This window comes from Cyprinodon variegatus, unplaced genomic scaffold (assembly GCF_000732505.1).
Source record: "Cyprinodon variegatus isolate N-32 unplaced genomic scaffold, C_variegatus-1.0 Scaffold25, whole genome shotgun sequence".
Lineage (NCBI taxonomy): Eukaryota > Metazoa > Chordata > Actinopteri > Cyprinodontiformes > Cyprinodontidae > Cyprinodon > Cyprinodon variegatus.
Window position 1 is genome coordinate 2362192 of NW_015150478.1, and position 18332 is coordinate 2380523.

General features: G+C 37.6%; 1 protein-coding gene across 1 annotated transcript; it reads left to right on the forward strand.

The window, feature by feature from the left end:
- The first annotated feature begins 9173 nt into the window (after positions 1-9173).
- snw1 (SNW domain containing 1) lies at positions 9174-17653 on the forward strand. The gene is made up of 14 exons (XM_015395146.1): positions 9174-9272; positions 9716-9869; positions 9990-10151; positions 10248-10343; positions 10798-10904; positions 12061-12165; positions 12424-12493; positions 12597-12662; positions 12771-12887; positions 14660-14801; positions 14913-15015; positions 16511-16628; positions 16778-16941; positions 17285-17653. Exons 1-14 carry the CDS (start codon positions 9259-9261, stop codon positions 17475-17477), a joined length of 1611 nt encoding a protein of 536 aa, XP_015250632.1. The 5' UTR covers positions 9174-9258; the 3' UTR covers positions 17478-17653.
- Positions 17654-18332: the final 679 nt, after the last annotated feature.

Consider the following 18332-nt stretch of genomic DNA (forward strand, 5'->3'; position numbering starts at 1 on the left):
TGGATGGCTGGTTTAACATACTTCTATAAGCTTCAGAGAAGAGTTTACTGGAGTTCTAGTCTATTCCTCCCCCAACAGAAGTGGTGCAGCTTAGTCAGATTTGTATGCCGGCTTCTCAACATCTTCTACCGCTGTCCACTATTTTCTTTTATGGGTCTGGAATCAATCATTTCTGATGGTGACTCCCAAACATTTTTGTCCTCACTGGACAATCAATTTATTTTCTATGCTTAGGACCATTGTACATTTAAAAGACCAAAGTCTGCCCAAGCTCCCACTGCCTGGCAGATTTTTAAAACTGTTGTACACCCAAGATGATGCAGTCCCCCTTTTCTTCTACCATTAGAATTTTTTGCACGTTTTCCTGTTCTTCCTTAAAATAATGTAATTATCATTACGTAAAATAGATGAAACTGTTGGGATCTGGAGATTCTCCACCTTCTCCAGCAGAGTGCGCTGTGGATCTCCTGGGCTGGAGCCCTCCAGCACAGCTGACGCTCATCAGCCCATCAGGAGACCTGCCTATATAATCAGCAGCCAGACCTTCCTTCAACGCCGCAGTGTTGACCAAGTTTGGTTAGCGAACCTGAGCCTCTGAACTACTAGAATCTTTGTCTCTAAGAGAAACCCAATTCTAACCTGCCTCTGTCTTCTTGCTCATAGGAAACCTGTCTCTCGTCTGAAGCTCTGGATGAGCTTAACCTGTTACCTGCCTGCCTGCCCTAGAGAGCCAAACCTGAAGATCTCACTCTGGAATCCACCTGCTGCTCTTAAGGAAAGAGCTAATCCCTCAAACCAAGGTCTGTCACTAGAAAGTCAGAAGCTAGACGCTGCTGCTGCTGAGCACTCTGCTGAACCAACAGTCTCTGGACCCAACCGGTTCCCTCTCTCAGAAAAGAAAGCCTGGACCTCTTCAAGGTATTTTCAGAAACATCTGAAAACTCAACAACTAATCAGTTAACCTGGCTAATCAAACTATCCGTCTCTACAGACGCCTGAGAATCCTGCCCGGACCAGTTTCCAGAATCCAGTTCATGTTATCTCTGTGCAAACCTTTAATAAACTCTGTTGAACTTTTTATCAGTCTCCAAGTGGTGTTCTGCATGTGGGTTTGATTTCTAAACCAACCATGACAGAAACGTACACTTTTATTGGATCATAGTTTGAAAACCGTAACTATAAGTAATTGCTTCATCTGCACTGGTTGACTTTTCGCTCCCTGTTACTCCATGACACGTTTTAAAGTCAACAAAGACACTCACCATAAAATATCATCTCAATAGTCCTTCAGCTTTTGTTATGGGTTTGATACACATATTTTGAAGTCTGCACATACACATCACATACATTGGGGTTTGGCAGTGGTTGGGGAATGGTTTTACTGAGGCCATGCCTGCTGTAGAAAGCTGCCTTTGGCGCGTTCTTATGGCTTTCCAGGCCCCCACCGTGAGGCGGTTCCCTATAGCGCTGCCTGTATCTCTGTGAAAAGATAGGAGCCACATTAGGGAAGGAGAGGGGAAAAAAGCATATTTCACACTTAATCCTTGACAGGATACAGTGTGAGATATAAAAAAAAAAAACCTCAGCACAAGAAAAGCACATGTAGCACGAGACGTTTCAGCAGAGGGTCACATTGGAGGCTGGAGTCACATGGAGTCAATCTGACATTTGAGACATTAGTTGTGTGTGAATGATGAGTGCGTTTAATTTGTCCGTGAAAGCATATGTATTCTTTGCACCTTTAGCTAAATGGAGAAAGTTCAACTTTAGTATATAGTGGATCATGTCTTTTAATCTATCGACAGCAGTGGTGTATTAAAAAAAACATCTATTTAAGTCAAATGTTGGGACTTTACCAATCAGAAACTTATGTGGCTACAATATTATAAACAAGTCTATTTTAGCTTCTGATCCTAAAGTAAATAAAATGTAAAAAAAAAGTTACGATGAGCTTTTTGTCAAACAGCAGGAAAGCAAATGTAATGTGTCTTTTAATCCAGGGTATGTGAACGCCTGGTTTTAGCCATACACAAGTGATAAAACAGGTATAATTTTTTCCTGGAAAAGAAGAGAGGAATGCTTAGGATATCTGAAGTGTTTATTATGAATCAGGCTAATTACCTTCTGTAAAATTATATTTAAATTTTAACTATAAATAAGTAATCTAGATTCAAGATCCATTAAATGTCAAATAGAGTAGCCAAAGTGAAACCATTTCCTTTCCTGCATTCCTAAATTATTGATTATTTTCTAACAATGTAACAGGCCGAGTTGAGGTTTTTTAAGAAAATGACTAGATGGCTAATAAAAGAATGAGAAAAAAGTATCTCTCTCTCTCTCTCTCTCTCTCTCTCTCTCTCTCTCTCTCTCAGTGGTTTGCATCCTGCAGCACCGATGGGGAAAACTATCTTTAGACTTATTGCCTTGCTGCCTTTGAACTGAGATATGAGGGTGAAGTATCACAAAAGGCATCACAAAATAAACTAAGCTATCCTCCTTCAGCTCCAATGAGCAGAAAGATGTGCTGCAACAACTCAATATGGCTTAATACTTTTGGGTTTGTTTCCTTGTGGAGCAGAGATAAGGAGCCATCCATCATGGGCCTCTGTCCTCGACCGGAGGATTCCATTAGGGCCAAAACAATATGTTCACTGTTTACATCGAGCCGCACACAAAGGCAGTGCCAAAGAACCAATTTCCTTTTACCTCATTGAATAAGGAATCTCATTCATCTTCCACCGTGCACATTTATAAAAGCAGACGAGCTGAGTGGAGGCCCATTATCAAGCTGTCTTCTGCTGTTCAGCAATGGGCTGAGCATAAATGCAGGCTGATGGAGGCATGTCGGTTGTGCGGTTTGAAGATAGGAAAGCTGCTAAATGGGAAAGCTTGAAAGGCTTGTGCTGAGTTAGGCATTTTTTACCACTAGTCCTGTCCTTTGTGGGCCATTTTCTTTCCACATGTGCATCTATCACTTTTTGGGAAAAATCTCTATACCTTCTTATAATTTAGCCACACAAATATTAGCTGGATTTCATAATGTTGACACATGTAAGATTTTCAATGTGAAGGTGAAGAAAAAGGGACAATCACAGCCTTGAGACAGTTTTTGCTTGATAAGGATATTTACAAGGCTTGGATTAGGGCTGGATTCAGTGCCTCAGCAGTCCCCTTAATGAACTCCTGAATTAATTTAGCTGTGTTTGGAGTAATCGTTCTGTTGAATGGTTCATTTATGCCCACGATTCAACCAATTAACTTTAACTGTTGATCTAGGAGAAGCTGAAGAATTTGAAGGTAGTCTTTCTTCATTATTATCCCACTTTGTTTTGTAAACCAGTGCTAGTGGCAGTAAAATAGACCATCAGCATCTCCACTGTGAAAGGAAAGAACCAGTGTTCCTAGATCTTTCAGTTGGCACTTAGCTTGAGCTTTGTATGTTTTTAGCCTGTTCTATTATAACTATATATATATATATATATATATATATATATATATATATATATATATATATATATATATTTTTTTTTTTTTTTTTTTTTTTTTTCATAATCCAAACCTATCAGGTTGAGATGTTTTGAAATTAGACACAACTGGTTGGTACAATATCAAAATCAACCAGAACACTCACAAGAATTAGTTTTGAGGGGGTTCCTGAATGACCCTCACCACCCAATCTGCAGGCAAAGCCTTTACCCTATTACTACTGAAAATGGATAGGATGTTTAAAGTTCATGGAGAATGTGAATAAACCCTGCAATTCTAATTAGCTCAACCATCTCTGATAAGATTAATTGCCAGCTCCTTGTTTAGGGCAGGGCTCCAGTCAAATTTATTGCATCAAGGTCATTGAACCAGAACCTTATGCAATAATCTACGTTTATAACTGTAATAACGTCTGTTGATAAATTAATAGATTTAAATGTGTATGTGAGGCTCATCTAATGACTTTTCTTTTCAAAAAGACTTGGAACTATATGCTATGCCTAGTGTGATTAGCTTTTTATGTATCCATAACCTCTATTTTCTGGTTTTCTGCTTTAAAAAAATAGTTATGTGAGGTTTATCTTCATCTCTATATGAGACATTTAACCAAATACTAACAACAGCTTCTGTATGGATAATTTTAAACATGTGGGCATTAGAAAAAAAAAGTTTAGTTTAAGTTTTTGCATCCAATTGTTGTTACGATAAAGACATTTGAAACTGTTTGCAGACCATCATTTTAACCAACAGAGAGAATGGCTGAAAGGAATAAGTTAAAGTCCAAAATGAATGACATTCATGCACACAGAGCCTTTTCTCGTCATCTTGGTGCCCTAGAGGTTATAGTTGGCCACAATTTTGTGCATTATAATAGCCTATTGTAGGGTGTTTTTTAATAATAGATCCTACCGTTTATAATGGGGTCCTTTGAAGAAGGTCAAATTTTTGTCAAAACCAGAAAAGGAATGAAGTGAAGATTTACTTCAGTGTCTCTAAGGAGGTTTAAAAATTTTGAAGGATTAACATTTTTTGCTGTCAAGTAGGCTTGACCTTTTCTGAATAATTAAGAAAAAATATGCAGCTGGACAAGTTTAGAATAAGGTTAAAAGTCGAGAACATGGATAAAGAAGGCTGCACTGCACTTATTTACACAACAGGCACAGTGTCTGCAGTAGAATAATTCAGAAACCTTGCCTCATTCTAGGGAACCAGTAAAACTACACATAGCTGCTACTGAACTATTTATTTGATCCCTTTTTTTATGTATTGCATTTTTTGTATAGTTGTCAAAGTCACACCCCTTACAGCAGTTGCAGCCCAATAGAAAATCTGTATGTCTGTATTGCAGTGTCAGTTTCTCGTGTTTTTTGTTTTTTTTTGTTTTGGTTTTTTCTCAGGTGGTCAAATGGAAAGTGGAGAAAGATGCTGTCCCTTATAGACTGTAATAAAGAAATGTACGATTTGGGAGCGTGTTTGTTCATTTTAGATGTCTACATTAGTGAAGGTTAATTTATTTTAAATTTTTGCTTTCTGATAAGAGAGCAAGTGAGGGCTATTTGGTTGCTACTGCCCTGAATCTACTATTCATCTGAACTGATTAAAGTTGCACACAGAAAAAAATACTGTGCTTTATTAGTTAACAAGTGAAATAAGATCTTCATATTTTCATTTTCATTATATTAGTTGAGACTCTATGTTCGGTCAAAAATGCAGTTTAATTATGCTTAGGCTGATTCAATTTTTAGATGTCTAGAAACTTTACAGGAATGTCCCATGAACTTAGACGTCTCAGGTGGAAGGTTGGAGGATCCTTCCCAACTCATCTTAAACTTAATGCAATAACAGCATTTGCACTTCTTATTCAATGACAGAGATCCTCCACTGATAGCAGCTATCTTTTTTCAGACTTACAAGTCGAATATCATAAATTTGGTCAGAAGTTAGCAGAGGATTATTTAACCCTAATTCTCTCCATAGTTGCATTTTAAGTAGCATGGTTCCATGAAGTTCTGAGAGGTCTTTTCTTTGGTCTTTTTATTGTGGTCATCAGGCAACAGCTAGACTTGTTAAATTGCAGCTGTTTGGCATTCCACTTTACTCAAACAGTAGAATGCAGAAAATGATTTCCGTTTAATACACTTTGTAAGTTGCCTTTATAAATCAAGCATCGTCATCATAATTTAGTCGCAATTACTGTAAAATACTGTAATAGTGGACAGAGGTCCACATTTGAATACAAAACAAAATAGTGGGGAAAAGGGTTAAAGATACAATAAGATAAAGCAATACCTAAAACTTTAATAAATTGATCTTTGCCTAATAACAGTGCAGTAACTCTGGCGCTGAAGCACAAATGTCTGCAGCCCAACCAAGGTGTGACTGTGAGGGACAGCTTGGCCCATAGTTCCAGACCTGCTGGGCTGTGTAATGCCACAGAGAACGCTTTCCAAAGCACGAGGAAAACAAAAGGCTGCATGAATCATGACTAATTGTTATTAATTAAGCCATTCTCATTCTAATCATCACATAAATCGCAGAGCTCATTTTGCTTTGAGAAAGCTAAAGTTTCGAATCCTTACAGGATGTAATCGATGGCTTCTGTGAAGCATTCCAGAGATTTAATCATCTCTGTTAATTAGCTGCATTACAAAGGAAACGGTTAGAGTAATGGGAATGGGATATGAGCGGAAAGATTGTTACATAAATGAAGAACTATTTACTGCATTATCGAAGATTCTACATTTAAATGAAGAAATCGTTGAAAAATGTAGGGAAAAAAAGAAAATAAAAACTCAAGCAGAAGCAGTGGCACCATATAATTGCAATATGAAATGTATTCCATTAGTTTTAAATTAGGATAATTATAAAATTTGCTCCTGTTTATGGTAAATAAGTTCTTCTTTTCGGAGAATAATATTTATAAAAATTCAAATTATAATAGGCATTTGCAGACCAGATGTCACGGCTATGAAAAAGAACAGAGAGGAAGGTAAAGGTTGAAATAAATGCTAGTTATGCAAAATTGGGAGAATAAAGGGAGAATGTGTAGAAGCATGAATAGAGGAACAGCTTTGGACAACCTGAACCACTCTAACTTCAAGCTTCATCAAAAATGATGATGTTTTAAGCCTGGTCTCAAAAGTAGACAGGGTATCTGCCTCACAGACTGGTGGTTGGTTCCATATATTAGGAGCCTGATAAGATCTGCGTCACTTTCTACTTTTGGAAATTCAGAAACCACTAGTAAATCTGGATTATTATTATCATTAGCATTATGACTACGAGCAAAGGAACATATGGAACAATAGGATCTCTGATATATAATGGAGCTTAATTATTAAGAGCTTTATATTTAAAAGGGAGCAGTCCATGCAGGTTTTCATGTCTTCAATACATGCTTGAAGTCTTTCTAACAGGCTACATTCAGCATAAAAGAGGAAATATATCTGATACTTTTACCTATTTGAAGCATGTCAAGAAAGTCAGCAAAACATTGAATCTATGGTATTCCAAGAGGAATCCCAAAGTAAAGTGAAGAACTCCTCTCTCTGAAATCACCCAAGAGGGAGGTGGAGAGTCCGAGGTCATGGAAGGGCGATAACAACCAAACCTGGAGGACATGAAGAAGGAAAGACCTTATTAGCCACTGTTCTGAGGCAGACATGGTGGGGAACTTCAAGTACCTGGGCATCCACATCAGTATGGACCCCACCTGGACATTCAACATTACAGATGTGGTGAAGAAGGCCCACAGGATCATCTGAGGAGGCTGAGGGAATCTAGCATAGGAACCAAGATCTTCAGTAACTTGAACAGTTGCGTCACTGAGTCTGACCTGACCAACTGCATCACCGTTTGGTATGGCAGCTCTAGTGGTAAAGGCTGTGTATCAGATCACCAGGACACTAAATCCCTCTCTACAGAGCATCTACCACTGCAGAGTCTACAGGAAAGCTGCTTCCAATATCAAAGACCCCATCACCCCTAGCGTGGACCATTCACTCTCCTACCCTCAGGCCAGAGGGTGGGAGTGGGAGATGCAGAACCACCAGATTTAAGAATCTGTTTCTCTCCATCATATTGTTAAGCACTGAAACCCTCACCCTTGAGGACAGAGCTCCCCCTTATGGACATGTCATCTCTGGGCATTTTAATTTACTGCAGTGCAATACTTGACTACCTCTACTGTCCAGTTGCATAATACCAATCTATTACTGCTAAATGTGGCACAAAAAGCAGTAAATGTAGCAAACTGAGGCCTTATTTTACATCTCTGTTCATTATATTTTGTCAAGGTTTTGATTTTAAAGGTTAACGTTAAAATAAGTGGAATCTGTCAGAAAAATAGCATTTACACCTCTGTAAGAGAATATTGTAATCTTTCAGATATAAAGTCCATTTTTTGACGCTATAAGAATATTATTTGTGATTTCCATCCAGTGCTGTTTCAGGGCTATGGTTTTGTTGGGAGTATTAAAACTTGACTAAAACTCTTTAAACAGGTCATTATAATGTAAATGCTAACACACTCTATTAGGAAAAAATTTATCATCTTTGTAATGTCTTCTTGTCATTCTCATGTTTGATCAACAGAAAGAATTTATTTAGATTGATGAACACTGGACAGTGCTTATAATAATTCAGTAAATACCGAAATAGTTGCACTTTTGACTGAGTAGAACATAATTGAATATGTTGGCTACACATCTTATTCTATTTTTTCGAGATACAATGTTTGATAACTATATTAAGTACTTCTTCTTCTTCTTGTGTGTTATAGCGGTTGGCAAACTATTTTTGGTGCATTACTGCCACCAACTGAAATGGAGTGTGGATCGGGAATGAACCAATTCAATATCCTACTACATATTACTACAAAAGTAAACTAAAAAAAACAAAAAAAAAAAAAACTAAATCCTCTTTAACAAATTTCTCTTTTTAAGAAATCTCAATAATAAGGAAAACCCCTCTGATTTAGAATACAAGTCTAAATGGTATTTTAAGTTTAAGTTTAATTTATTGACTTTTAATCTGTTTATCAATTGGATTCTCTCATTTACATATTTAGTGCAAAACTATTATTACGTGCTCCGCTGTTTCTTCTTGAAAACAAAAATCACACTTCCCTGTATCATGTTCCCCTATTTTAAACAACGTGCTATTTAAACCTGTATGGCCAAACCGTAACCTTGATATCACAATTTCCTCCTTTCTATTCCTTGCTGTTTTTCTCATAAAGCCAACTCTTCTTTGAATAATAAAACCATCTACTAGTTATTTCTTCTTCCCACTGTTTTTGCAATCTTGATCCAATCCTTTCCTTAATTACTGATTCTATTTCACCTTTACTACATGGAATTATTATATCAATTGAACTACGTTTACTTGCTTGTTTTGCACATCTATCAGCCATCTCATTCCCTTCTATTCCTATATGAGAAGGAATCCATGTAAAATAAGCTATTAATCTCATTGCTTGAATTCTAAATAATAAATAATTGCTGAATTTCTGCTAATATATCAGGTCTGTTGTGTTTAAATGAAAATAACGCTGAACTAGAATGAGAGCAAACTATACTTCTTAATGGACAGATTTTCTTAATCCATTCTAATGCAAATATGATCCCAATATTAAGTATTTGTTCAAGACTTATTTCATTACTCAAATTTGGTCCTTTTGACGCTCCGTATAATATCCTGTTTTACATTATTCTACTTCCTGTTTGAACCGTCACTGCGCATGCTCAGTTCACTGGTAAGGAAGAAAGGAAAATGTCTCTTACGAGGTGAGTAACTGAGCTTTTTGCCTTTATTGGTTTAAACGGGGATCATCGCGATCTAAACTGTGTTACTTGTTATGGTCTTAATGCATGTAAGCTCTTAGATATTTGGTCGATTGTTATCGTTTGGTTTAAAGCTATTAGTTTTAGCTGCGGCTAGCGTCTAAAATGTCGTCGGCTAACGTTAGCACTAGTTAGCATAGCAACACGCAGTCGAAGTAGCGGGACAGGCTAATCTATTAAATATTTTTAATTTACACTGTGCTATTGTTCGATTTAGATTCGTACAAAATATATGTATAAATATGTTTGTGTGACTTGATAAAGGCAGTTTTGTCGTGTAAGTTGTGAATGAATCCGGATTAGTTATGAGCTAACAGTTGTTTTGCTTTAGCATTTGGCACATTTACGAAGCAATAAAACTTTGGGTATTTGTTTCGTTTGTGAAGCTTTTTACCAGCTCCGACACAGCTGTCGCAAGATCAGCTGGAGGCAGAGGAGAGGCTCCGGGCTCAAAAGTCCCACTCCACCGCGCTTGTGTCATCCCGCAGAGACCCCCCTCCTTACGGACAGAGAAAAGGCTGGGTGCCGCGCGCACTAGAGGTAAACACAAAGTTCCTCTCTCTGTTTGGCTGTAGGTTGGGGTGGTTTATACTGACCCAAAGATCTCATCTACATAAAAGATATGGACATTGTAAACTTTGAGTAATCTGTGTTGTGTAGGATTTTGGAGATGGAGGAGCATTCCCAGAAATCCATGTGGCCCAGTTTCCCCTGGAGATGGGCAGGAGGAAGAAAACCTCCAATGCCCTGGCAGTGCAAGTGGATGCAGAGGGAAAAATCAAATATGATGCCATTGCAAGGCAAGGACAGGGGAAAGATAAGGTATTTTAGCTAGTAATTATTTACTATGCAATTATTTGTAAAAGTTGGTTATTCCTTACGTTTTCTGACAAAGTCAAATGTCATTCATAATTTCAGGTGATCTTTAGCAAATATACTGACCTGCTCCCTAAAGAAGTTCTTAAAGATGACTCTCAAGAGCTACAGAGGCCTGATGAGGAGGCTGTGAAGGAGGTACAGTGTTTTATGCATTCTATCTTTAAAGAGTTCCAAGCATGTTTGAAATCATTTAGTCATACTCTTTTCATTTCTGCTTCTTAAGCATGGCAGAAAATTCTATTTCTTAGTTTTATACACGAACAAGATTATGTTGTCTTTTACATTTTAAAACTCTAGACCTTTCCTCTGTGACTCATTCTTACTATTGTTAGAAAACACAACGGATTGTGTTTTCTTTAAGTTGATGTCATCCAAGTCAGGATAAAGCATTTATCACCTGCCACTGACATTTTGAGCCTTTCCTCTATTTTCAGAGATCCTCATCTACCTGTTTGAATTTCTCAAATCCCCTTATAATGAACATAGTCTTTATTTACTTTTTCATTCTTTGATGTATTGTTGGACCAGTGATCACTATTGAGTTACAAATGATAACACAGTGGGATAATCGGTTCTACACTTATTCTAGCTTACAGAGAAAACCCGTTCCGCCCTGGAGAAGCAGGTGTCGCAAAAGATTGCTGCCGCCATGCCTGTAAGAGCTGCAGACAAGCAAGCTCCTGCGCAATACATCAGGTACGTATTTTAGTGGCCATATTATCAACAGATCTTAAAGAAAAAAAAAAAAAAACAGAACACCACCTGTTATTTAATGTTGTCAATTTTAATTGCATTGTATTTCAAGAAAAAAGTTGGATACGTGGATTGGAATGTTAATTATGTAAAAAACAAGTGTTGATTTCACCAAACACTAGTGAATTTTCTGATGTTAAAGCTGACAGGAAAAAAAGAAGCTGCTAAGGTGCATAAAGCATATCGTTAATGGTTACGTTTTCGAAATACATACAAAAAGTTATGCAAAGAAGGGTCTGTTTCAACTATTTGGTCGTTTGTGGTGCTTTGAACCCGTATCAGCAGAAGACGGTTCCCTTTCAAATCATATGTTAAATCAGTAAAACAAATAAATGAAAGCTAAAAAGACGTTATTTTACATGGCTAACCTCTGAAATGTAATTGCCATCGGTTATATATAGCTGTCAGTGAATGCTTTTTTATTTTCCATTTACATTCAAGTTAAAAATGTTCTGTGTTGTTGTTCTTTTTGGAGCGTTTTAAGATGTTAAAATAAAATATAAGGTTAAAGTTGTTCACACAGATAGCCAAACAGAATAGCCAAAGTAATTGCAGTTAATATTTTACAGGTAAACTTTAGGGGTATTTTCTCAGACATCATCCGAGTTAAATCCAGAGCAATTTTAAGTACAATCTTGTTAATATTGGGCGTTCTGCATGTTTTATTTATCATTGTTAATACTAAAATAAATATCTTTTTTTTTTTTTTTTTATCATGTAAGTTGGTTAAACTTTAATTTTTGTTTGGAAAACCTGAATTCTAGTCACAACACAAAAGGACTTGCAAGTGACAGAAGGATGTTCTGACATTTAAATTCTGAGAAGCTAATAGAGCGTCCATTCTAGGTGTCAAAAAAATCCTTTGTTGGTTACTATCTGTTTATTATATTCACAAATTGTCTATATTTCTGCTTTAAATAATCAAATGTGTCTTGGTTTTATTTTAGTATTTTATTTGAGCATTTTTTTTTGTTTGTGCAGACAGCATCATAAATGCTTTGAAGTCTCCCCCTGCGTATTAAGCACTCTAGATTAGTAGCTCATTTTGAAGTACAGTTTGATGGCTGATGAAACTTTTGTTTTTTTCTCTCACTCTTAGATATACACCATCTCAGCAGGGAGTTGCTTTTAATTCAGGAGCCAAGCAGAGAGTGATCCGTATGGTGGAAATGCAGAAGGATCCCATGGAGCCTCCTCGTTTTAAGTAAGCAGCACATGATGGTTGAAAAATTGCTTTAATTGTCTTGTGTAAAATCTAAACAGAGGGTCAGATCTTTTTGTTTGATATCAGCATTTGGTTTGTCCAAGTAAAAATAGTTTTACTACTAAATTCAAGTGTGAATAGCAGAGTCTCTGATCAGATTAATCAGTGTAGGCTTTGAATAACAAACGCTACACCACAATCATGTTTTTTTTATTAAGCATTCTGAAGGTAATATGAAATATCTATAATGTGTTTTAGAATCAACAAGAAGATTCCCAGGGGACCTCCGTCGCCCCCTGCTCCTGTCATGCACTCTCCTAGCAGAAAGGTAGAGTTTAAGTGCTGCTTTTCAACTATTTGGTTCTAAATATTATTCAAAGTTGTAATTAGTGCTGTAGATGAGATCCAGTGATAGATTTAGTTTGCTTTAGATGACAGTCAAGGAACAACAGGAATGGAAGATTCCTCCATGCATCTCCAACTGGAAGAACGCAAAGGTAATAGTTTCTCTCTTTATCAGTCAAACACGCAGCCATTAAAGCTTTTTTTTTTTTTACCCTTTCCTGCACATTTGATTTTCTCTTGTTGTGCTCGATTTCCTTCAGGGCTACACCATTCCTCTAGACAAACGTCTGGCTGCTGATGGAAGGGGTCTGCAAACGGTTCACATTAATGAGAACTTTGCCAAGCTGGCAGAGGCCCTCTACATAGCAGATAGAAAGGTGACGTATGATTGCAAGTCTACTCTGTTACCCCTCCGTCTATGCTCAGAGGGACACCATCATCTTGCTAATTCTGATATTGATCAATTAGTTGTTCAGACAGCAGTCAGATTCCAAAAGATCCGACCTGGATCAGATTTAAAACCACATACAAATGTAGCCCAGAACAGATTGGAAAAAGTCAGATATCAGATGACTTGGCCTGCACGCACAGTCAGGAAAGAATCTCACCTGAGTCACTTCAGAGCAACAAAAAAAATGGGTCACATTTGTCTGCAGTGTGAACAATGCTATTATTTAGTGGATCTTACAGGTTATTGTGGTGCTGCAAACACACTGAAGTCAGATTTAGTCAATGGTTTAGAAGTAATCGGAAGGACAAACAAAAAAATGTGGATTCCTTAAAAAAAATGGATTACTCTACAGCCTTATAGCCTCCCGTTGCTATGGTGGAGGGCATCTTATTATGCTTTCACTAACCCTGAACTCTGGGTTAACTTAAAGGTATTGTGGAGGATTTTCACACATTTTTTAAAAGACATGCCCTCTCCACTTAAAATAAAAAATGCACATGCACAACCCTGTACCCGCTCCCGAGAGGGAATGACCTATTAAACGCATGCGACAGCATGCACAATCCAAATTCTCCTCGTGAACGCTCTGTTTAAGAGTTGCTGTTCTCATAGCTCCAACAAGCTTACTGTGTCTAAACCTCCGCTCTAACTCCTAAATCCCTTAATCGCTATATAGAGCAGGGAGGATATAGTGGACTTTATTGTAAACTCTGTTAACAGACGTTTCGGACTCTTGATCAGTACTTTTTGCTTCATTGGTAACCTAACTCCTCCTCCGCTGCAAGGTTCCTATCTTTATCTTTGGCCTCAGCCTACGATGACAGCGGGCCACTGTGACAGCAAATCCCATAATGCTTTGCGAGGAGAGCTCTCTGCATTCTTGGATATACCTGCCTCTTCTGAATCCTTTCTTTTCTTCTCATACACTTCATTGACACTTTTTCTCTTACGGCCCTCGGCCATTTTCAAAGAACCGAGCTTCTGTGACTGTCTGAAACCGTAGCTCACCACAGATGTACGCCTGATAGTTCGCATGCGCAGAAAAAGATAGCTAACGGGACAAGCACGTAGGACGGCCTTACATAAATATATCACCAGAATGATTGACAGTTTAGTTTCAACTTAAAATAAACTTTTTAAAACTGAAAATCCTAAATATCACAAATCTGAATAAGCCGTCTCAAGGTGACTGCTCTCTACTCAGACTAAGTTAAGCCCATGTTCTAAATCAGGGCCCAGGCCTGCTTGAATCTCCTTAATATTTTTTAATATATTTGTCAAATACATGTTTTTTATTTATTTTTTTTTTTTGTTATTTCTTTTTTCTAAATTTTTCCAATTTCTGAAGGCAAATAAAGCAAGTTCAGGTCACTTTTCTTTTAATTTTCTTGATTTTACAATGGTAAAATGGATTTCACAATGGTACATTTTTGATGATACACAGGTTAAATGTCCTGATGAAGGCTGTGCCCTGTGCAGATGGAGTCTTACAAAATACCTGTTTAATAATGTTCTGTAACAAACCTGATACCTTCACAGAACAAAAAACATCCAAGTCATGCAGTATGTTATCTTGGTCAGTCACGTAAAATACATCGAATGTTGTGGTCCTAATATTAAGATGTTTTATGGGTATGAAAAGTTTGGTCAGGTACGTCTTATGTAATGATTAAATACTGATACGGATGTCGTGTTTAGGCCAGAGAAGCGGTGGAAATGCGAGCGCAGGTAGAGAAGAAGATGGCTCAAAAGGAGAAGGAGAAGAAGGAGGAGAAACTGAGGGAGCTGGCTCAGATGGCTCGAGACCAGAGAGCAGGGATCAAAAGCCACGGTGATAAAGGTGAGCCCTGAATACTGCATCTTCTACAGGGAGGGGAGGTTTTTAAGCCCTCCCAGTTGTTTTCTTTCTGCTGCCTTCCTCATCTTCATCCATTCTCCTGTTTTTGCTAAGGCGGCGAAGACGGGGAGGCCAGGGAGCGTGACATGATCCGCCACGACAGAAGGAAAGACCGACAGCACGACCGCAACATTTCCAGGGCGGCTCCTGATAAGAGGTGCTGGAAACACTCTCTAAACACACAGCATGTGGTCTGAGCTTCTCTGTTCCCTGTAGAAACTCATTGGCATAAATGCTCGGTATGCCTCTGAATCGTTTAGAGGCCAGCAGGGATGGCAAAGCGTCAAACTGAGCAGGCAAGCTCTTTCATACACTTTACATATGAGGAGCAAGATCGGCGTCTGTCAGTGTGTTAGGAATCTATTTGCTCTGTCAGCTTGTTTGGTGATGCGGTTGTGAGTCCCTGGACAGGTAGAGGAAGTCAAATTCACAGGAGAGCTCATTACGATCAACGTTGCAGCTGTCAGAGAGCACCGGCCCGGCTGTTTATAAATTACTTCTAGGTTCAATCTTCCAAGGATGTTTTCTGTAGAACAATCAAGATTTCAAAGTGCTTAAAATGTTTACACTTTAAAAAGAGCTGTTACCACCTGGTAGATGATTGTTCCGGTTTTTTTTTTTCCTGTTAATACTGCAAATCCAGATATAAGAAAATCCTTTAAATACCCTCCTGACCTTTTATTGCACACATTCAATCTCAAATAGTTTGCTGCAACAGTCAAAAAGGTTAAATACACTTGTAATGTGAACATATAGATAAGTGTTAACAGACCTTCAACAATTAGTAAACAGTTTGACAGGAAATGTGAGATCAGCTGACAAATAGTTTTTCCTCAAATCTGCTTAAACAAAATGGAAACTGGATTCATGATACCAAATCTCAATGAGATATTTGCAATATTTCTGAGCAACAAAGACCTATAGCAGAAGTTAGCGGATGACCTGTAAGCTACCAAAATGATTAAGGTAGGACTTTTAAAAGGGGCTAAAAATAGTAGCATTTTTTTGTTTATCTCCATCTATGGTCTTAATCCAACAAGTACATTGAAAATTTATGTTTTTTTGCTGTTGCCACTGTAAAGTATTTAAGGACCCACACTGATTTTAGAAGAACTTGGGTTTGATCACTATTCTTAGTTTCTGTTTAGATGTAAGTGCTTCTGTCACATGCCCTTATTTAGTCCTGATTGGAAGCTTTAAAGTATGTTTGCCCTTTTTTTTTAGGATGATTAGAAATTAAATGTGCAATCAAAGAAGCATTTTTCAGCCCTTTTCTGCCTTCTGCTAAACCTGAAAGTTAAGCATACTGAAAACATTTTTTTTACTTTTACAAAAAGGAATATGCAGTCAAACGACTGAAGGGTCAGAGTATATTCGTTTCTTTCTGTCCATGAAATATTTATATACTTTTTAAGTTCCACTAATTGTTTCATCTAATCTTACAAGTTAAAGGAATGTGTAACATCCAGCTGTTGCATGGTGACAACAAGCTGCAGTTTGACTTATTTTGCCTTCGACATTAAAGGCCGAAGAACTAGTTTTCCAGAAGTCCTATATAAAGTTTATGGAGGATCATATAGTACTTTCAGACAGAAAGATCTGTTTGTTTTTGTGATTTTTGCTAACGCCATGTTGCTAACTTATTTTCTCAGATCGAAGCTACAGAGAGATCAGGACAGAGACATCAGTGAGCTCATTGCTCTGGGCAAACCCAACCCTCGTACCTCCAGTGAAGCTCAGTACGACCAGCGCCTCTTCAATCAGAGCAAGGTTGAAACATATTTTGATCACTTCTGCCTTTTTTTATGAGAAGAAAAAAAAAACATATACGAAGTATAATTTAATCCATCCAAAAAAATAAGTGTGTAAATGGAAAGTTCTGCAGAAAGACGATTCAAAAGCTGCTGATTTGTGTTTAGGGTATGGACAGTGGTTTTGCTGGTGGCGAAGACGAGACCTACAACGTGTACGACCAGCCGTTCCGTAGCGGCAGAGACATGGCTGCCAACATCTACAGACCCAGCAAGAACATAGACAAAGATGCCTACGCAGATGACTTTGACTCTCTTATGCAGAACAACAGGTACTTTTTGGTTTATTTTTGCTATTTTATGTCACTTCTTGATTTTCTTTATTATCTCTTTACAAGATATCCTGCATAGGATTACTTGTCTTTTATAGTTGGATTGAAATTGAATACATTTTATAAAGCCTAAAATAAAAATTCTTATCCATTAATAAGCTTTAAAAAATGAATGCATAAACTGTAAAACTTCTCTTGATGTTATGGCAGTAATGAAGATATGAAGTTTAATACAGTTAGATCTTCTTTCATAAAGTCTTTGGCAGAGAGTCCAGGAAATGTCTGCATAAATGATCTGTGAACTACCTAAGTTTTTTTTTTTTTTTGCCTTTTGTTTTGTTAGATTTGCTCCAGACAAGGAGTTCTCTGGAGCCGACCATGGGCAGAGACGGGAAGGGCCTGTGCAGTTCGAGGAAGATCCGTTCGGTCTGGACAAGTTCTTGGAGCAAGCCAAACAGCATGGCGGCTCCAAGAGGCCGTCCACCAGCAACCGCTCCAAGGACGACTACCATGACAAGAAACGCAGGAAGGAGTGAGGAGACCTCTGACCAAAGTCCGGATTTACTAGCTAAAGGATCATTAGTTAAAGAGGCATCGACTCTGTACTATAAAAACCTAAAAAAAAACTATACATTTTTTCCTCTTGCATTTGTCATTTAAATGCCTCTTTTTAATGTTTTACAGCGATGAACGGGAAAGTAGATATAAAACCAAGAGGGGAATCAGGACATCTGTAAGATAAAATGAAAGTTATTTCAGATAATTTCTGTAAATTTTGTCCTCTTGAAATATCCTCCATATTTTTCTTAAACTTTGACATAAAGTTAAAGAACTGTTACTGTTATATAGTTTCATTCTTTTCTAATTGTTCCCTTCATCTTTCTGTGTTTTATTTAAGTTTTTTCTTGATCAAAGCCCAGAGTGTTTGTACATCGCTATTTAGAGGAACAAGCTTTCTAGATCCTGTACATTACAACCAGTAGAATAAATTTCATATTGTGCTTATATTTTGTCCATGCTTTGCAAGTAAAGTTGTCTTTTCCCAAAGTTTAAATTTGACACAGATTCCTCCCATTTTTATTGCACAAGACTTTAATGTAGCACTGTTTGCTCAGATCGTCTTCAGTCATTCTAATCATTTCCTGTGTAATGCAGCTCATTAACAGATAATTAACCCTGCAAAATGCTCACAGAAGCCATCGATTACATCTTGTAAGGAGTTGAAACTTTTTGCTTCTGCCAGAAAAAAGAGCTCTGCGATTTATGTGATGATTAGACGGAGACTGGCTCCATTAATAACAATTAGTTATGATTCACGCAGCCTGACACTTCTGTTTCCCCCATGCTTTGGAAAGCGATCTGCGTGGCATTAAACAGCCCAGCAGACTGGA